Source organism: Bolinopsis microptera, chromosome 1 (assembly GCF_026151205.1).
Source record: "Bolinopsis microptera isolate Bmic1 chromosome 1, MBARI_Bmic_1.0, whole genome shotgun sequence".
NCBI classification, from domain to species: domain Eukaryota; kingdom Metazoa; phylum Ctenophora; class Tentaculata; order Lobata; family Bolinopsidae; genus Bolinopsis; species Bolinopsis microptera.
Window position 1 is genome coordinate 24992110 of NC_087072.1, and position 16017 is coordinate 25008126.

Genomic DNA, 16017 nt, shown 5'->3' on the forward strand with positions numbered 1-16017 from the left:
TTAAATTCCAAATCATTAACACATTGCATTAACACTGCTCTCCGAGCGGCCTTCGAGGAGGCATGTCCCATTACTTACATCACTAGTACGTGCTGTCCGTAAACCACCCTGGCTAACTCGAGAAGTTGAGGAAGCTCAGAGGGGTACAAAACGCAAACTCGTCACAGCCCGTCGCATTAAAACTTATGCTTCTTGGCTCGCTAATAGAGGAAGCAACAAGCAATACAACAAAATCCTGGCTAACTCCCAGCGCAACGCGTGGCGGAATTTCTGCAAACAGCAAAGACACAGAATCGGTCAAAGAATCCGGAAGGATGAACAAGATTCTGAAAACCTGCACTGACACCAATAACAAACTTGAAGCCGTTTATAAACCAAATGGCGAACTCACCATAAACACAAAAGAGATATTGGAAGTCATGACACAAACCCACTTCAGTACAGTAGAGAAGGGAAAGTGTTACTGATCCGCCAGTTCCGCTTCTCCCCCCCCCCCCCCCCCCCATTAAAGTTGTCCCAAATTTTGCTTCTGGGGAGCTAACTTTTAATTTTACGAGACCAGAGACGGAAATTTTGTTGAAAACCGGAAGGTTCTATTCATTTTACTTTTGGAGATATACCCCAGCCGGTAGGGCGTAAAATAACAAATATTAAGAGTTTAAAAAATGTTTAGTAATTTGTCATGAAGCTAAAACAATAATTTTTTGCAGCCATCCTTATAGAATTAGAAGCTAATAAACTAACAGATTCTTAAATTTCAGATTGCTTACAATATGTATTTTTTTCGAGCGATAAAACTACATTTAACAAAATACTGCGAAATATATCGTCGAAAAAGCATAAAAGCGCAGCATTTGAATTTTGCGCCTCATTGTGCACTTCCTACTAGTACCACCGCTAGCCAGTAACTTTTGCTGGGAAATTCTGGCAGAACACCAGACCTGCATGCTATCTCCCCTGTTTACAGATAGACTCCAGAGAGGGTTCCATTGATACGAACATAATCCTAAGCATGCAAACGATACTCTCTATTGTACACTAATTCATAACCCTTTATGTTTAAAAATCAGTTCTTTTCTTACTGCACCAATATACCTAAATGAAGCTACCTGTTCATGTTCACTTTCAGTGTCCACTAGATCCTATATCTGAACCCCTTTCTTCGCTCCTGAACTTCTGCAGGCACATGAGTTAATTCCTTGTCCCCCGTCTCAATTAAGAAAACTGCTGCCAAAGCACAGAGAAGCGAAAGCACAGCAAGGAGTATCCACGGAACTGCTCTGGTTGTTGCTGGACCCAGATTGTTGAAAATATAGGGTCCGGCAAAGCCTCCAAACTTACCTAATCCTGACCCGAGAGTGAAAGCAACTCCTCGGTGGGATGTCGGCGCAATCTCTGACGTCCACAGGTAGACATTAGAGAAACAGATGCTCACGGTCGTCAAACCTATCAGAGACAAAACACTATCCAATCCCCAACCGTTGCCTAAATCCACATCCACTATTGCAATCAGGAACACCAGGGCCGAAAGACACTGGAAGACAATCATGGCCCTTCTCCTGCCCAGGAACTGTATCACTGGCATACTTAGACAACACGCTATAGCCTCTCCAACTCCTCCCATCACAAACCCAAGGTAAAGGCTAGCCGAAGGCAATATCATATCCCATGCAAAGTTAAATCCGTAGTAGAACATATTAATACAGAACCAGAGAGGTGCCAGGCATAGGCCCTCCTTAAAAAGTACTGGGTAAGTCCACAGGTCTTTCAGCTGCTGGATGAAAGTCTGTTCCCTATCATTCACCTTCTCCGTATCTACAATCTCAATTTCATCTACGTCCAGATCAGCTGTAGTCAAAGCAGCTAGCGCTTTCAGCGATTTCTTTGCTGCCTTCATATCGTTATTGACGAGGTGAAACCGTGGTGACTCGATCAGAAACACATAGACGTGAAGATTACAGACAAGAGCTAGGATCGCTGTTGTTAGGAACATGTAGTTCCAATCGTAATTGAAATATCCGGTCGCTATTAAGAATGGATAGCCAGCTACCCATGTTAGGCCCTGAAAAGCATTCACAGAGGTTCGGTACTTGATTCCCGTCAGTTCCATCATTAGTATGTATGTTCCAGTGAAAGTCACGAAATCTCCGAAACCAGTGAAGAATCTGATCGCAAGGAGGATACTGTAATTATGGCACCACGTTCCCACCAGATGCGCAATGACGGTGACCAAAACAGATACCCTCGCTGCCTTCACTCTCCCAATATTGTCCCACACATAACCTCCAGTTATGAGTCCAAACAGAGATCCTACGAAGAACATGGAGTCTATGAGCGTTTTTTGTGCACTTCGTGATCCAACATCGCAGTACAAATCCAAATCTGCTGAAAATGAGGTGCGCTGAATATGCCATTTTATGTCCGACGGTCCAAAAACCAGCTCTTCTTTTCCATCCAAAATTTCGGTGATATCGCAAGGAAACATTTCCAGTAATGTGGTATTATCTGTCGTCAAATTCTTGCATTTTTCAGATATACAGGACCAAATATCCCCGGGCTCTGGGTCCATTCCTGAATTAGCTCGATTAGGTTATCATTAGATCGGAATGATTATAATTCCATAATAGTATTTAAGTAGATAGCTTATTTAGATAATATTCAGTATGATTTTAAAATTGTAATGAGAGTAATTTCAGTACCTGCGAATGTAGTAACGAAGGAACTGGTAGCGGCGTAAACCTGAGCGATGGAAATATACAAGACCATAAGTGTATATTTCCATGTCCGGTGCTCAACTAACTCCTCAATAAGATCATCAACACTCCTTGAGACTGTCATATTTTATAGCTAGCAGTCCTGGTAAGTTATGGTTGCAACGTTGAAAATGAAACAAATGGAAAATAATATAAAGCTTCATATATTTTGAAAGTCAACAGTAATAGCTGTAATACACAATTTAAATATAATATAATCAAAGCGGTTCGTTATATTATTATTATCATTAACAACTTACATACATTTTTAGAACATTAACACATGAAGCACAGGTTTGCTGTACTGGGGGATTACGAACCCCCTCCAGCCAGTTTCAAGCCCTGATTCAAATTAAGTACTGATGACTAAGCTGCAAAGTAAAACTAAATCAATTATGAAATATTATTCTCCCATGATCATGCAATAAATGTCCATTATGTAATAGTTGTTCTCTCATTCTCGTTTACGCTAATATAATGTAATTTACCCATGTGATAACTACCCATGCGATAACTTCCCATGCTCAAAGGCATTCAAATTTCAAAACCGTCAAATATCCAAATTTGTTCATCTTTTTTTTTTGCGTTATTAATATTTTAGCAGATAATTTGTAAATTAATTTTTCATACAATGAGCAAGAAAGGCAGCTGTTAAGCAGTAATTAAAGATTTCAAAATATCTATAGATCAATGTTTACTGTTCTTATAGCTCAACTGTTGGTATCTCAGGAATTTGTCAGCTCATTGTTTGGTGCGAAGACTTTTGGCGTGAAGACTGCTTATGTTATATACTCGTTTTAGCAGTTTTAGTACTAGACATTAAACAGTATTTTACCGTAGTATTTTAGGGCATTTATTAGTGTACGACATTTAGTACAGCAGGGTAGTGCAGAGAGTTTTAGGGAAACAGAAAGTTTATTTTAACATCTCTGTTTTGGTTATCAAAGAGTTCAGTTTAACAACTCTATTTTGGCTATAGGAGGATAGTTAAAGATATTGTTAAGGGCAAAGAGTTTTAGGGAAACAGAAAGTTTATTTTAACATCTCTGTTTTGGTTATCAGAGAGTTCAATTTTACATCTCTGTTTTGGCTATAGGAAGGATAGTTTGGGATTTGTTTAGGGATTGCTAAAACGAGTGGGAGATTGTTTATACCATCTAAGGATATTTAAGAGTGGGCCTGTTGGATGGCAGGACACTTTTTGGTTTGAATACAGCAGACGTTTACAGCTAATGTTTACAGTTAAAGAACTAGGCTATTCGAATTATTGACGTGGTATTTGAGGAACACTGAGATATTGTAATTACAATTCTTAACGGTTTATTCAAATTGAAGTATTTTCCCTTGTCACCTTGCTGAACCAAATATAAAGGAAAAGAGCCTTTTATCAACTGGAGCCTGATTAATCAATTGGTAAATACCCTCGAAGTGAACTGAGCATAGATGACTAGTGGCAGTGACAAGGAAGAAAAGGTTGCAGCAGCGGCTGAAGCGAAAGAAGAGTTGGAGAAAATCAAAGCTGAACGAGAGAAAATCAGAACCGCACTGGAAGAGCTCAAAGTGCAGGAGAAAAAGATTAAAAAAGAGGTGTTCGAAGTGGGCGATTCGGATTTGGAGGATAACGAGAGCGAGAATGATCATGACGGATCAGGGAAAATTTTGAATTCAAAATTATCCCGAGCAGCTAAATTGAAGAGGTTTGAAAAAGGAGAAGATTTTTCCATGTTTTGTGAGAGATTTCTCTCATACGTGAGAATAACCAGATTGAAGAGTCCATTACTGAATGAGCATTTGCTCCAAAGTGTGGACGATAAAACCTATTCGGTATTGAGGGCAGTCAAGCTGAGTGATAGGGAGAAAAAAGATCCTGAGCTTTTTTGTGCGCTCTACAAGCGAGCCATCTATGGCAACGAAGCTACAGCACTTAAAAACGAACTGCTTAACTGTCGTCAGCGGCAGGGAGAAGATATAGGTGAGTACGTTTTTCGACTGAGGGCGAAGTCGAATGTAGCTTACTTGGATGTAACAGTGGCGGAAGACAATTGTCTTTTGGCTCTTTTACGAGGAGTAAGGAGCAAAAATATGATGCAGCAGCTCAATGTAGCCAGCTTCGCTTCATTTGAGGAAGCAGTGAAATTGGCAGAGAAAATAGAAGGCGTTGAGAAGATGATGAATGAGAACGATAGAGAAATTCCCGTTTCTTCGATTATGAAACAAACGGCATTTTCCGACGAGCCAACCGTTCACGACCCCTCATTTTCGAGGCAAAATAGTCGGGAGGAGCAAAAAGAAGCTACTTATCAGAGACCTACGGGGGATGGCAGATCGAGATCTTGGTCCGGTGAAAATAGGGACAAATGGCAAGGAGATAACAGAAACTCGTCAAGACCCAGACCAGTGCACGATAGAGAGCGAGACGGGTGGCGGAGTTACAAGAACATAACGTGCTGGAATTGTAACAAGACCGGACATGTACGAGCTAACTGCTGGGCGAGAAGAAGATCCGGTGGAGAATTCAACCGACAGTACAATGGAAATACAGGTACATTTAAAAGAGATCAATCTGATTCTCGTCGTTATGGCCAACCTGCATATCAGGGAAACTATAAAAGCTTTAATAATTATCGGGGCCAAAATTATGCACGTAATCAGGGGAATAGCAGAGGAGGAAACATGATGCAGCGGGGTAATTTTCACCAGACCGGCAACACGGGGTTTCCTGACAATTCTTTAAACTAGAAAGTGGTTGTACAGGCGTCCGGGTGGATCCATACAATTGTATGACAAATCAGGGCGTATTCAGAGGGGAATGCTCTAGAGTACAACCACAGTGTCCCGATATAATAGTAAGAGGTAGTTGCCAGGACATTGCAGTCAATGTATTAGCAGATACCGGTGCAAGCGTTAGTTTAGTGAATATTCGGTTAATTGACCGTTTAAATATGACGCAACACATTAGACCTTCCCGAATAAGAGTTGCTGGCCTTTCTAATAAACTCATTCCCATGAGAGGGGAGATCGAGTTACAGGTCAAAATTGCTGGTACATCGGTCACGCACAAATTTGTGGCCTGTGATGTAATTTCCGAGGATATCTTAGCAGGAAACGACCTACTAAGGAAGCTTGAGGCACGCATATATCTCCCGGAAAAACTTTTAACAACTACTTACGGCCAGGAACAGTTCATCGATAGACCGATTAAGTTGGTAAATCGTTGTAAGGTCAAATGTAGCAGGTCCGTCACGGTACCTGCTAATTCAGTAGTGTATCTGACCGGGAAGATCAATCCTAGAGGAAGTAAGGGGTCTAACTATGAAGGTGTTGTCTTCGGTAGTCGCAACTTGGTAGAATCGACTGGAGTTGCAGTGGAAAATGCAATTGCATTTTCTTGCAACAACAGAATACCATTGAGATGTATAAATCCCATGTCTATTGATGTTGTGATCAACAAGAACAGAGTTATTGGATTCATGGAACCCATGGAAGAAACTCCTAATATGGTGAGGGGAGTAAGAAAAGTAAGAAGGGGAGAAGCTTATTCAGCTGCGATCAATATACCCAGGTTGGAGGATGCAGTGCCGGAGGAGATCTATAGAGAGAACGGTAGATGGCGAGATATGGAAAGTCTATATAAACAACTCAGGGTAGATGATATTGACATCACGCCACAGTTGAAGGCTGAGTTAAAGGACTTACTTGCTGAGTACAGTCATTGTTTCTCGAGAGACAAGTTTGATCTAGGAGTAGCAACATTTTATGAGGCTAATCTCCGGCTTAAAAGAGATTATGTTGCAAAGTGGGTCCCGAGTAGAGACATAAGTTACAAAATGAGGCCTCACATGGACAAGGAAATTGGGAATTTGGTCAAATCGGGTCAAATTGAGAGATGTCATTACAGTAATTGGAATTCTTGTGTATTCATGGTGGTTAAGCCGGGCCAAACAGATTCTTACAGAATGGTTCAAGACATGCGCCAGCTAAATGAGCAAACCCTACCTGACAATTTTGAGTTGCCTAGAATTAACACAATCATGGACAAAATGTCAGAGTGCGGGTTCTTAACCAGCTTTGACTTCACTAAAGGCTTCAATCAGATTAGGTTGAGGGAGGAGGATCGGCCCCTCACAGCATTTACCCACCATGACGGATCCAGGTACCAGTGGGCACGACTAGTCATGGGCCAGACCAGCTCATCAAGCCAATTCGCTAGGTGCATGTCCTACCTTTTCTCAAAAGTTCCTTTTAGTTCTTTGATTTGCTTTTTGGATGATATCCTTGTAGGCTCCAATTGTCCAAAGGAGCACCTGAGGAGGATTCGATTCATTTTGGCAAGATTGTCATGGGGCGGGATCAAGATCTCCACCAGTAAAACCCAATTGATGAGACAGGAAGTCAAGTTTCTGGGACATATGATCAGTAAAGAGGGACTGAGGATCGATCCAAAGAGGACAGAAGCAATCAAGCAGTTACAACCTCCAGATTCTGTCAAAAGGTTACAGAAATTTCTAGGTGCCCTGAATTATAATCGTGGATTCATTAAGGGATTCAGTTCCATTGCAGCACCTTTGTACAAATTGTTACAAAAGGGGGTAACTTTCAAATGGGACTCTGACTGTCAGTCTGCGTACAAGGGCTTAATCCAAGCCATGTGTCAGGCCCCTACGTTAGCAATACCAGAGTACAACGATCCAAACCAGTCATATGAGGTCACAGTAGATTCCAGCAAGATAGGGCACGGTGCAATGCTGACGCAGTTAATTGATGGACAACGGAGAGTTATATCGTACTGGTCCAAGGCTGTGCCAGTGCATATGCAGAAGTTAGGAGCTAGTAGATTGGAATTCCTGGGATTGTATTACAGCCTGCTTCATTATAGAATATATTTGGAGAATACTTCATTTCGTGTAATTACAGATTGTAAAAGTTTGCTCAACTTGACGACTATTTTTCGCAAGGAAAATAGTTATATGCAAAGAAGGCTGGCTGACTTGGCGTCTTTCCGGTTTAAGGTAGTGCATGTCTCCGGGGAGAGCAATGATATTCAGTGGGCGGATTATCTTAGTCGGAATCCTGTGGAAATAGAGACCACGTCAGTAGCCACGCAGACCAGTGATGATGCAATTGCATCGATCAAATCCATCGTGGTAGAGAGAGAACAGGATTCATTTGACAAAGTTGAGAGTAAGCAGCAGGGATCAGAGAAACAGTACACACGGACACACATTACACGGGTGCTGAAATCGGAGATAGAATTACCTGAGCAGCCCATTACGCTGGCAGAAATTCGGAGAGAATATGCTAATGATACAATTTTATCAACAGTAATTAAATGGGTAGAAAGTGGGCAACCTCCAGATAATGTCAGTTACCGTAGGGATTCTGCTGAGCTTTGTCACTATAGACAAAATTTTGACATGATGACGGTCAAGAAGGGGATCCTACATCGCAGATGGGTAAATCCCACTAACAGACAGGAGGACAGAGATCTTATTGTGGTGCCGAGGCCACTTATTGACAGAGTTTTACATTCGTACCACGATGGCAATTGCCACGTGGGTGCGGATCTAGCACTGGAACACTGCCAGAAGAGCTTTTACTTCTACAAACAGCGCAAAATTTACAAGTTATATTGCGAAGCATGTATCACGTGTGCACAGGGTAAGCAGCCTCGCAGTTTCAAGAAAGCTCCATTGAAACCCATTGTTTACAGCCACTTCGGGCAGTGTGTTGCCATTGATTACTTAGAGCCGTCTAAGAAGCCTACAAAAAGGGGCCATACAGCACTGTTAACAATGGTAGATATGTTTTCAAATTATGTGGTGTGCAAACCAGTGAAATCTACAGGCACAGAGGAAGCCATTAAGGTTATCATAAATGAATGGATCCTGAAATTTGGAGTCATGTCTACAATCATACACGACTTAGGACCGAGTTTCTCGAGCACTTTGTTCAAGTCGGTCTTAAAAATGTTCAACATTAAGGATATACACGGAGTTCCGTGGAAATGTCAGACCAACGGACGAGCTGAGGCCTTCAACAAGAAAATCAATGTTTGTATGAGAACATGTCTAAATGAGAATCAGTGGCAGGACTATGACTTGTGGATTAACTACATAATGTTTGTGCTCAACAGCTTGAAATCCACTAGGACCAAATACTCAGCCAATTTTCTGTTATTTGGGCGTGAAGTCATGAGTGTGAGAGACTTGTATTTACACGATGATGAGAGATTAGAGCAGATCTATTCCGAAATAGATGACGATGACGCTAGACAACTTCTTGCATACAATTTGTATCGAAACATAGCTGAGGTGACTAGAAAAGCAGCTGCGAACAATGCTGTAAAGGCGAAGTTTATGAAGACGAGCTACGATAAAGGAGTAAGAGGACCATTTTTCGAGAGTGGGGAGTGGTGCATGTTATTGGTTCAAAGACCTGGACACAAGTTTGCTCCCAGATTTCAGGGACCATACAAGATAGTAGAGAAGCTTAGTGATTGGAACTACATTGTCCAGGTGGGACAGGAGAAGAAGGTAACCAGCATCACGAAGATGAAACCTTATAAAGGGGGAAAACCACTCACCAAGGTTCCTGGAGCGGCTGTGGGATTTCCCAGCGGCTGTTCTGTGGAAAATGAAAACAACGTGAGTGAGGTGAGCCTTCTATCACCTGGAGCGGCTGTGGGATTTCCCAACGGTTGTTCCGGGGAAAGTGAAGGCAACATGAGTGAAGTGAGCCTGGTCACTGATAGTGATTCAGATGATTCAGATGATTATCACATCATCACGAGGAGTCGGAAGAAGAAGAGGGATCAAGGAATTCCTTGTCCTTCATCTAAAATCAGTAAAAGTGGAGGAAAAGCGTCAGCACCAGTGAATCTCACAAGTTCTGGAAATGATGTACCACAGACTGAAGTCGGAAGAGGAGATCCGGCCATTTTGGTGGAAGAGGAGGAACGAGGATTGGATGACACGATAGTAAACTCATCACTCAACGATGTACCGCGTCAGGAAGAAGATCCACAAGTAAATCTAAGTGCAGATACCACCGAATCTTTTCACGATGCACTAGATTCAAGTCAATCTCAAAACATTGACTCTAGTCCGGAAGTAACGGCTGCAACTGCTGGACCGAGCAGAGAGGGCAATATGCAATTCGGAGAAATAGATAGTAGAGGACTTACTCTTGCTGACATAAGTCGTGAGGAAGACGGCAGAGATCCGAGGAGAAAGTATGGACTCAGACCGAGAAAGAATAAACCGAAGTATGTTTAAACACAGGAGAAATGTCGGAAATGACTAATTTAAAGTCATATAGACTGGAACGGTAATTTGCGTGATATATTTGATAATTGTGCACAATGGTATTTTGTCAAAGTATTTACAGTAAAATCACGGTATCAGGGATTTTAAGAGAACAACCTTGTTGTTACCTTTTCGTTTTAACAGTCTTATTGTATTACTAGGTCGACCTGAGTGTTGATTCCTACCGTATTCGGGAGATTGATCACCTCTTTTTTACATTAAGTTTGAATCATAACAACACTTTACTTAAAGTAATACTAATCTTGACATCAATTAGAACATGGTTATTTTCAACTTGGTGATGACATTGATTTTGGGCAGCTTTGGTGCCAGTTTTAATAGCAAGAGGGACACATTTTTTTTTCAAGTTTATGTGGGTTTTAAAAAACACTTTGTAGGTAGATTTGATATATATTAGAATTTGTAAAGTTATCCATTGCAATTGCAACGGGAGAACTTCCACAAAATTTTGTGGGGAGGATATGTTATATACTCGTTTTAGCAGTTTTAGTACTAGACATTAAACAGTATTTTACCGTAGTATTTTAGGGCATTTATTAGTGTACGACATTTAGTACAGCAGGGTAGTGCAGAGAGTTTTAGGGAAACAGAAAGTTTATTTTAACATCTCTGTTTTGGTTATCAAAGAGTTCAGTTTAACAACTCTATTTTGGCTATAGGAGGATAGTTAAAGATATTGTTAAGGGCAAAGAGTTTTAGGGAAACAGAAAGTTTATTTTAACATCTCTGTTTTGGTTATCAGAGAGTTCAATTTTACATCTCTGTTTTGGCTATAGGAAGGATAGTTTGGGATTTGTTTAGGGATTGCTAAAACGAGTGGGAGATTGTTTATACCATCTAAGGATATTTAAGAGTGGGCCTGTTGGATGGCAGGACACTTTTTGGTTTGAATACAGCAGACGTTTACAGCTAATGTTTACAGTTAAAGAACTAGGCTATTCGAATTATTGACGTGGTATTTGAGGAACACTGAGATATTGTAATTACAATTCTTAACGGTTTATTCAAATTGAAGTATTTTCCCTTGTCACCTTGTTGAACCAAATATAAAGGAAAAGAGCCTTTTATCACTGTCCCTTGATTCCTCAAGTCTCTTCTGGTCTGCAGTTATTTAACAGGGGCAAGTTTAAACAATGGCGGGTGCCAAACAATAGCAGGTGCCAATAGTGGGTGCCATTAAATCTACACGACCGGACGCCAGTCATCTACCGCGAGTATCAATTGAGCTTCTCAAACAAAAGTAGGCAACAAAGCATGATTGTAATTTAAGAAGCTTTGCCAGCACTTTTGAGTTCAAGGAAGGTAGGTCTCAACACTGCCTGTCATGGACGATGATGTATTTCTGTTTAGACTTTAAGCCTTCCTCATGAGCGACGTGAGGAGTTCGCGCCCCTGAGTGGCAGCCAAGTCACCATAATGGTTGTGTGCCTTCCTTCCACTTCCAGTTCCGAAATACTAACCTAATGAGAGCTATTCATAGCTTGGACAGTATAAACATAAATAAGTTCGACATGTCTAGTTTTGCTTTGGTGGGATTCATAACCAACGTCTGGTCAAATTCAGCAGTGTGCTCCATACCCCTTAGTATCTAGCTTTGTTATCAAAACACGTGATTCGATCACGTGATGTTATCTCATTGCAAACAGGGTTTATTTGTTTGATGTGAACTCTACCCTGGAGTGGCCTGCATCACACACATCGCGTTGACGGCGTAGCATATGTCTCCACTGTACTCGGTTGGTAGCCAGAGCTTCTGTTGTGTTGTTGTCGATGTTCTCAACACCTATAAACTTAGCAGCATCTTCAAGTACGCAGGTCTTCCAGTTCTTACGGGGTCTGACCCTTGACCTCTTTCCATAATTTGGCTTCCAGTTCAACAGAAACCTCGGTAGTCTAGAGTCTGGCATTCTTACTAAAACTACATGTCTAAACCAACGCAGCCTGGCAGCACTGATGAAAGTCTCAACTGACTTGATGCCAGCCCTCCTAAGAACTTCTTCGTTGGACACATGAAAGAACCATTTAATCCTAAGGATCCTTCTTAAGGAAGTCTGATGGAAAACCGAAAACCTCGAAGCGTTTCATCTGCTTTTTGGTGGTGTTCCAGACTTCAGCTCCATACAACAAGATGGTGATTAAGATTCAACTTCGCTCGACAGAAGTAATTCTGGCAGCTTCTTACATGGATATTAATGGACCAGCTCCATCCCACGAAACCACACCTCTAGCCAAATACGTTATAGACAAAAATACCACTCATAATAGGCTCTGACACCAACTCCCAACACAATCTTTGGGGTAACAGGTTGTGCAATAGAATAGGGTAGGAACTCCTTGATTTCCTCTCGTCGCTAGGGCTCTTCCTCCAACAAAGGTTCAACTCAAACATTCCTTAACTCACGTGGTCATAATTCCATCATTGACCTCACCATAACCAACCAACTGGGGGCTGCACTGATCAGCAACTGGCACGTTAGCGATATTTACTCAAACTACGATCACAGATATATTATATGTTCGACATCACATCTGGTCCCAAAAAAGAACCAAAACAATTACGCTTAGTCAAGAACACTGACTGGGTGAAATTTGACGAGATTCTTTATAACAACAACGATCTCCACAGCACCTGCGTTATAATACACCACACGAAATTGATCACAAAGTTAACATCATTAACACTGCTCTCCGAGCGGCCTTGATCGAGGAGGCATGTCCCATCACTTACATCTCTAGTGCTGTTCGTAAACCACCCTGGCTAACTCGAGAAGTTGAGGAAGCTCAGAGGGGTATAAGACGCAAACTCATCACAGCCCGTCGAATCAAAACTGATGCTTCTTGGCTCGCTAAAAGAGAAAGCAACAAGCAATACAACAAGATCCTGGCTAACTCCCAGCGCAACGCGTGGCGGAATTTCTGCAAAGACACAGAATCGGTCAAAGAATCTGGAAGGATGAACAAGATTCTGAAAAGCTGTACTGACACCAATAAAAAACTAGACAAAATCTACAGCCCTGAAAGAATCGAAAAGACTCTTCTATCTTTCGATCCTTTGAAGGCTGCAGGACCTGACACTCTGAAACCTATAATTTTCCAAAAGCTTGGACTCATATCAAAGACATAACGAAAAACTTGACATACGTTGCATGCCACTTTTCGCGCCGAATGACCTCAACATAGCTAATGATATCAACAAATGACAATTCGGCTTTAAGAAGGGCTGCTCCACAGAAGCGGCACTTCATAAAGTTACTCACACCACTGAGCGCAGAATAGCCAAGAAAGGATATGTCCTATGCGTCTTTCTGGATATAGAGGGCGCCTTCGACAATGTCTCGTTCAAGGCTATCTCTGAAGCAGTCAAGGCCACGAACGTGGACTTGGCTACAGCGCAATGGATCATCAACAAGGTAACCAATCGATTCATCACACTAAATCATAAGGATAAGTCTAAAAGGGTTCGAATCAGGCGGGGTTGCCCCCAAGGAGGCATTTTCTCTCCTTTCCTCTGGAACCTGGTAGTCGATGATCTCCTTACCTTTACTGCAAAAGACATACCGGGTTACCTGCAAGCCTTTGCGGATGATCTGTCTTCTCTACCGGAAGGGAATGATTTAGACATCATCTGGGACCGAACATGCAAAACTATTAAAACGATAGAGAAATGGTGCAAAACCAAAGAACTGTCTATTAGCGCCCTTAAAACTCAGATAGTCATGTTTACAGCTGGAATAGTAAGTGGAATAAGGACTCTAAGACCTATAACAGTTGGCAACAACATTATAGGTCTGTCTAAGTCTGCTAAATTTTTAGGAGTGACCTTGGACAGCAAAGTTCTCAACTTCAATGAACATATCATAAACACCACCAAAAAATCCACGACATCCCTCATGCAATGTCGAAGAGCTATTGGCCCCACATGGGGTATGAGCCCAAAAACATGCAGATGGATGTACACTGCTGTCATCCGTCCAATCCTATCATACTGCTGTAGTATATGGATCAGGGCCACTCAAACGGACTACAACGCGAAGAAACTCGAGTTGGGCACGTTTTCACCGAGTGACGCAGTCACGAGGTACAGTCAGTTGATAGATAACGGCACTCCTTTGGTCAGGAGTTCTATAACTTACCGTATATTAGTAGGAGGTGCAGATTAGATCGCCGGTCATGATAACCAATTTTTGAAAAAGTACCATGCAGAGTTAGGAGCCATAATTACTAGCTCTTATACTGAACAAGAATTACGCTGGTTAGCGGACGCTAGATTTTCATTGACCGAAGGCATTGCTTTTTAAAATTTTAACTCACAATCATTTCATGTTAATTATTCAAAATATCAAATAACTCTTCTTCTTCATTCATAATTTAATTTTCTTGTGGCGATACGGAGCACCAAATGTAGGGGGAATTGCCGTTGTTAGTTATGGCGGACTTACTGCCTTTTATAATCAGAATCGATTTCAACTGATTCCTCTCTAAAAAGGCAGTAAGTTCCTTTTTTCATCAGATACAGTCAACTCAGAAAATACAATAGTTTTATATTTTTGATCATATCCTTACTATATAATTATGTGGGCCTCCTGTGCATCAATACTAATGATACCAAAATGTCAGTCTGTCTGTCTACATTCCCGTAATGTTTATCGGGGTCACCTAATCACGTGACTAGGTAAACCCATCACCTGATCACACGTAATGAATAAACTCGTTATGCTTTGTATCTCGGTCATCTGAGGAGCTACAGCTCCTATTTTTTCAGGACAAACGTAATTCGAATGGCCAAACACAATCCAATAAAATGTAGCTCGATCCGACTATTCAAACTACAAAATAAATCAAAAATGAACACGAATATTTTGATAAATATTTTGACAAATTACTCGAACCAGTAGTGGTAAGTCATACTAGAAAGAATTATTTCAATGTGTGTAGTCGTTTTACATTTGGTTGCAATTAGCGAGCTCTGTTATCAGCTGTTGTAACTTGCGATAAGAAGTGCTTTTAGTGTGATAGTTGTGGAGCCTGTATACAATAACTATAAATTGGAATGGTAATCGTACTGTAGTGCGACACGTACTCTAGCGCGACAAGTACTCTAGTGTGAAGTCCGACAAAAACACCCTCTGTCGCACTACCTAGTACGTGTCGCACTACGATCTGCAGGTAGCGTACTACTGAGACTCTAGTACGACAAAATATCCTGTTTTATTTCCAAGTTCAGGTTACATCCTATCCTTCTTATGGACCATTAAGTGATTCGTCGGATCGGTTCACGTCACTTATTTTGAAGTGATCTTGTGGACCCGATTCGTCGGTGTATTTCGAAGTGATCCACTGATCATAATTCCTTCGGGTCAGTTCAAGCCATTAGCCACGTACGCGTATGCAGTAGGTATGTGATCCACTGAGTCACTCGTAAGCAGCATATGTTCCTAATACCTATCACACCCATCGTATGAAGGTATATCTCCGATTGGAATAACAAGTTCATATGCGTGGGCCATATATAAGGTCACGATGATTCTACCGAAGCATCGAACAACATCAACATGTCTTCTACAATCACGTTCATTCCTGGACGCACTACTGGTTCAAGAAACTATATCCACGAAGGTTACCGCTACTTTCTTCTTTGGGATTCAGTACGGGAACCCATTGGAATATACACGATGCAGTACTCATACCATGAACATACGAAGCATTCGGTCAATGAACCCGATAAGATGATCTGTTTAGTGCCAGACATGCATATCAAGTAGCGAGAGCTACAAACAGTGTTTTTAATGAAATATACCACGAACTGGATGTTAAGGAATACGGAAATCTTGTATTAAACAAGAAATGCGGCCGCTTTTTTTTGTGCATGGCCGCTCAATTTCCCGATCCGTGATGGCGTATTTTATCATTTTCTATACAACCTGGGGACCCCAGTTTTT

The 16017-nt window shown here is 41.5% G+C and overlaps 1 protein-coding gene across 1 annotated transcript; it reads right to left on the reverse strand.

Moving 5' to 3' along the window:
* Window positions 1-1052: 1052 nt before the first annotated feature.
* Window positions 1053-3143, reverse strand: LOC134821952 (putative transporter B0252.3). Its single transcript, XM_063832784.1, has 3 exons — window positions 3018-3143; window positions 2700-2856; window positions 1053-2571 (listed from the first exon to the last, which is right to left on the reverse strand). The coding sequence occupies exons 2-3, from the start codon at window positions 2836-2838 to the stop codon at window positions 1136-1138; spliced, it is 1575 nt and encodes a 524-aa protein (XP_063688854.1). The 5' UTR covers window positions 2839-2856; window positions 3018-3143; the 3' UTR covers window positions 1053-1135.
* Window positions 3144-16017: the final 12874 nt, after the last annotated feature.

What these genes read in the sequence shown, in the direction of transcription:
- LOC134821952 (XM_063832784.1), bottom strand. Translation starts at nt 2,838, where the DNA reads ATGACAGTCTCAAGGAGTGTTGATGATCTTATTGAGGAGTTAGTTGAG. An exon ending in CTTCGTTACTACATTCGCAG is followed by an intron (nt 2,572 to 2,699) that starts GTACTGAAATTA and finishes GAGCTAATTCAG; the next exon opens with GAATGGACCCAGAGCCCGGG.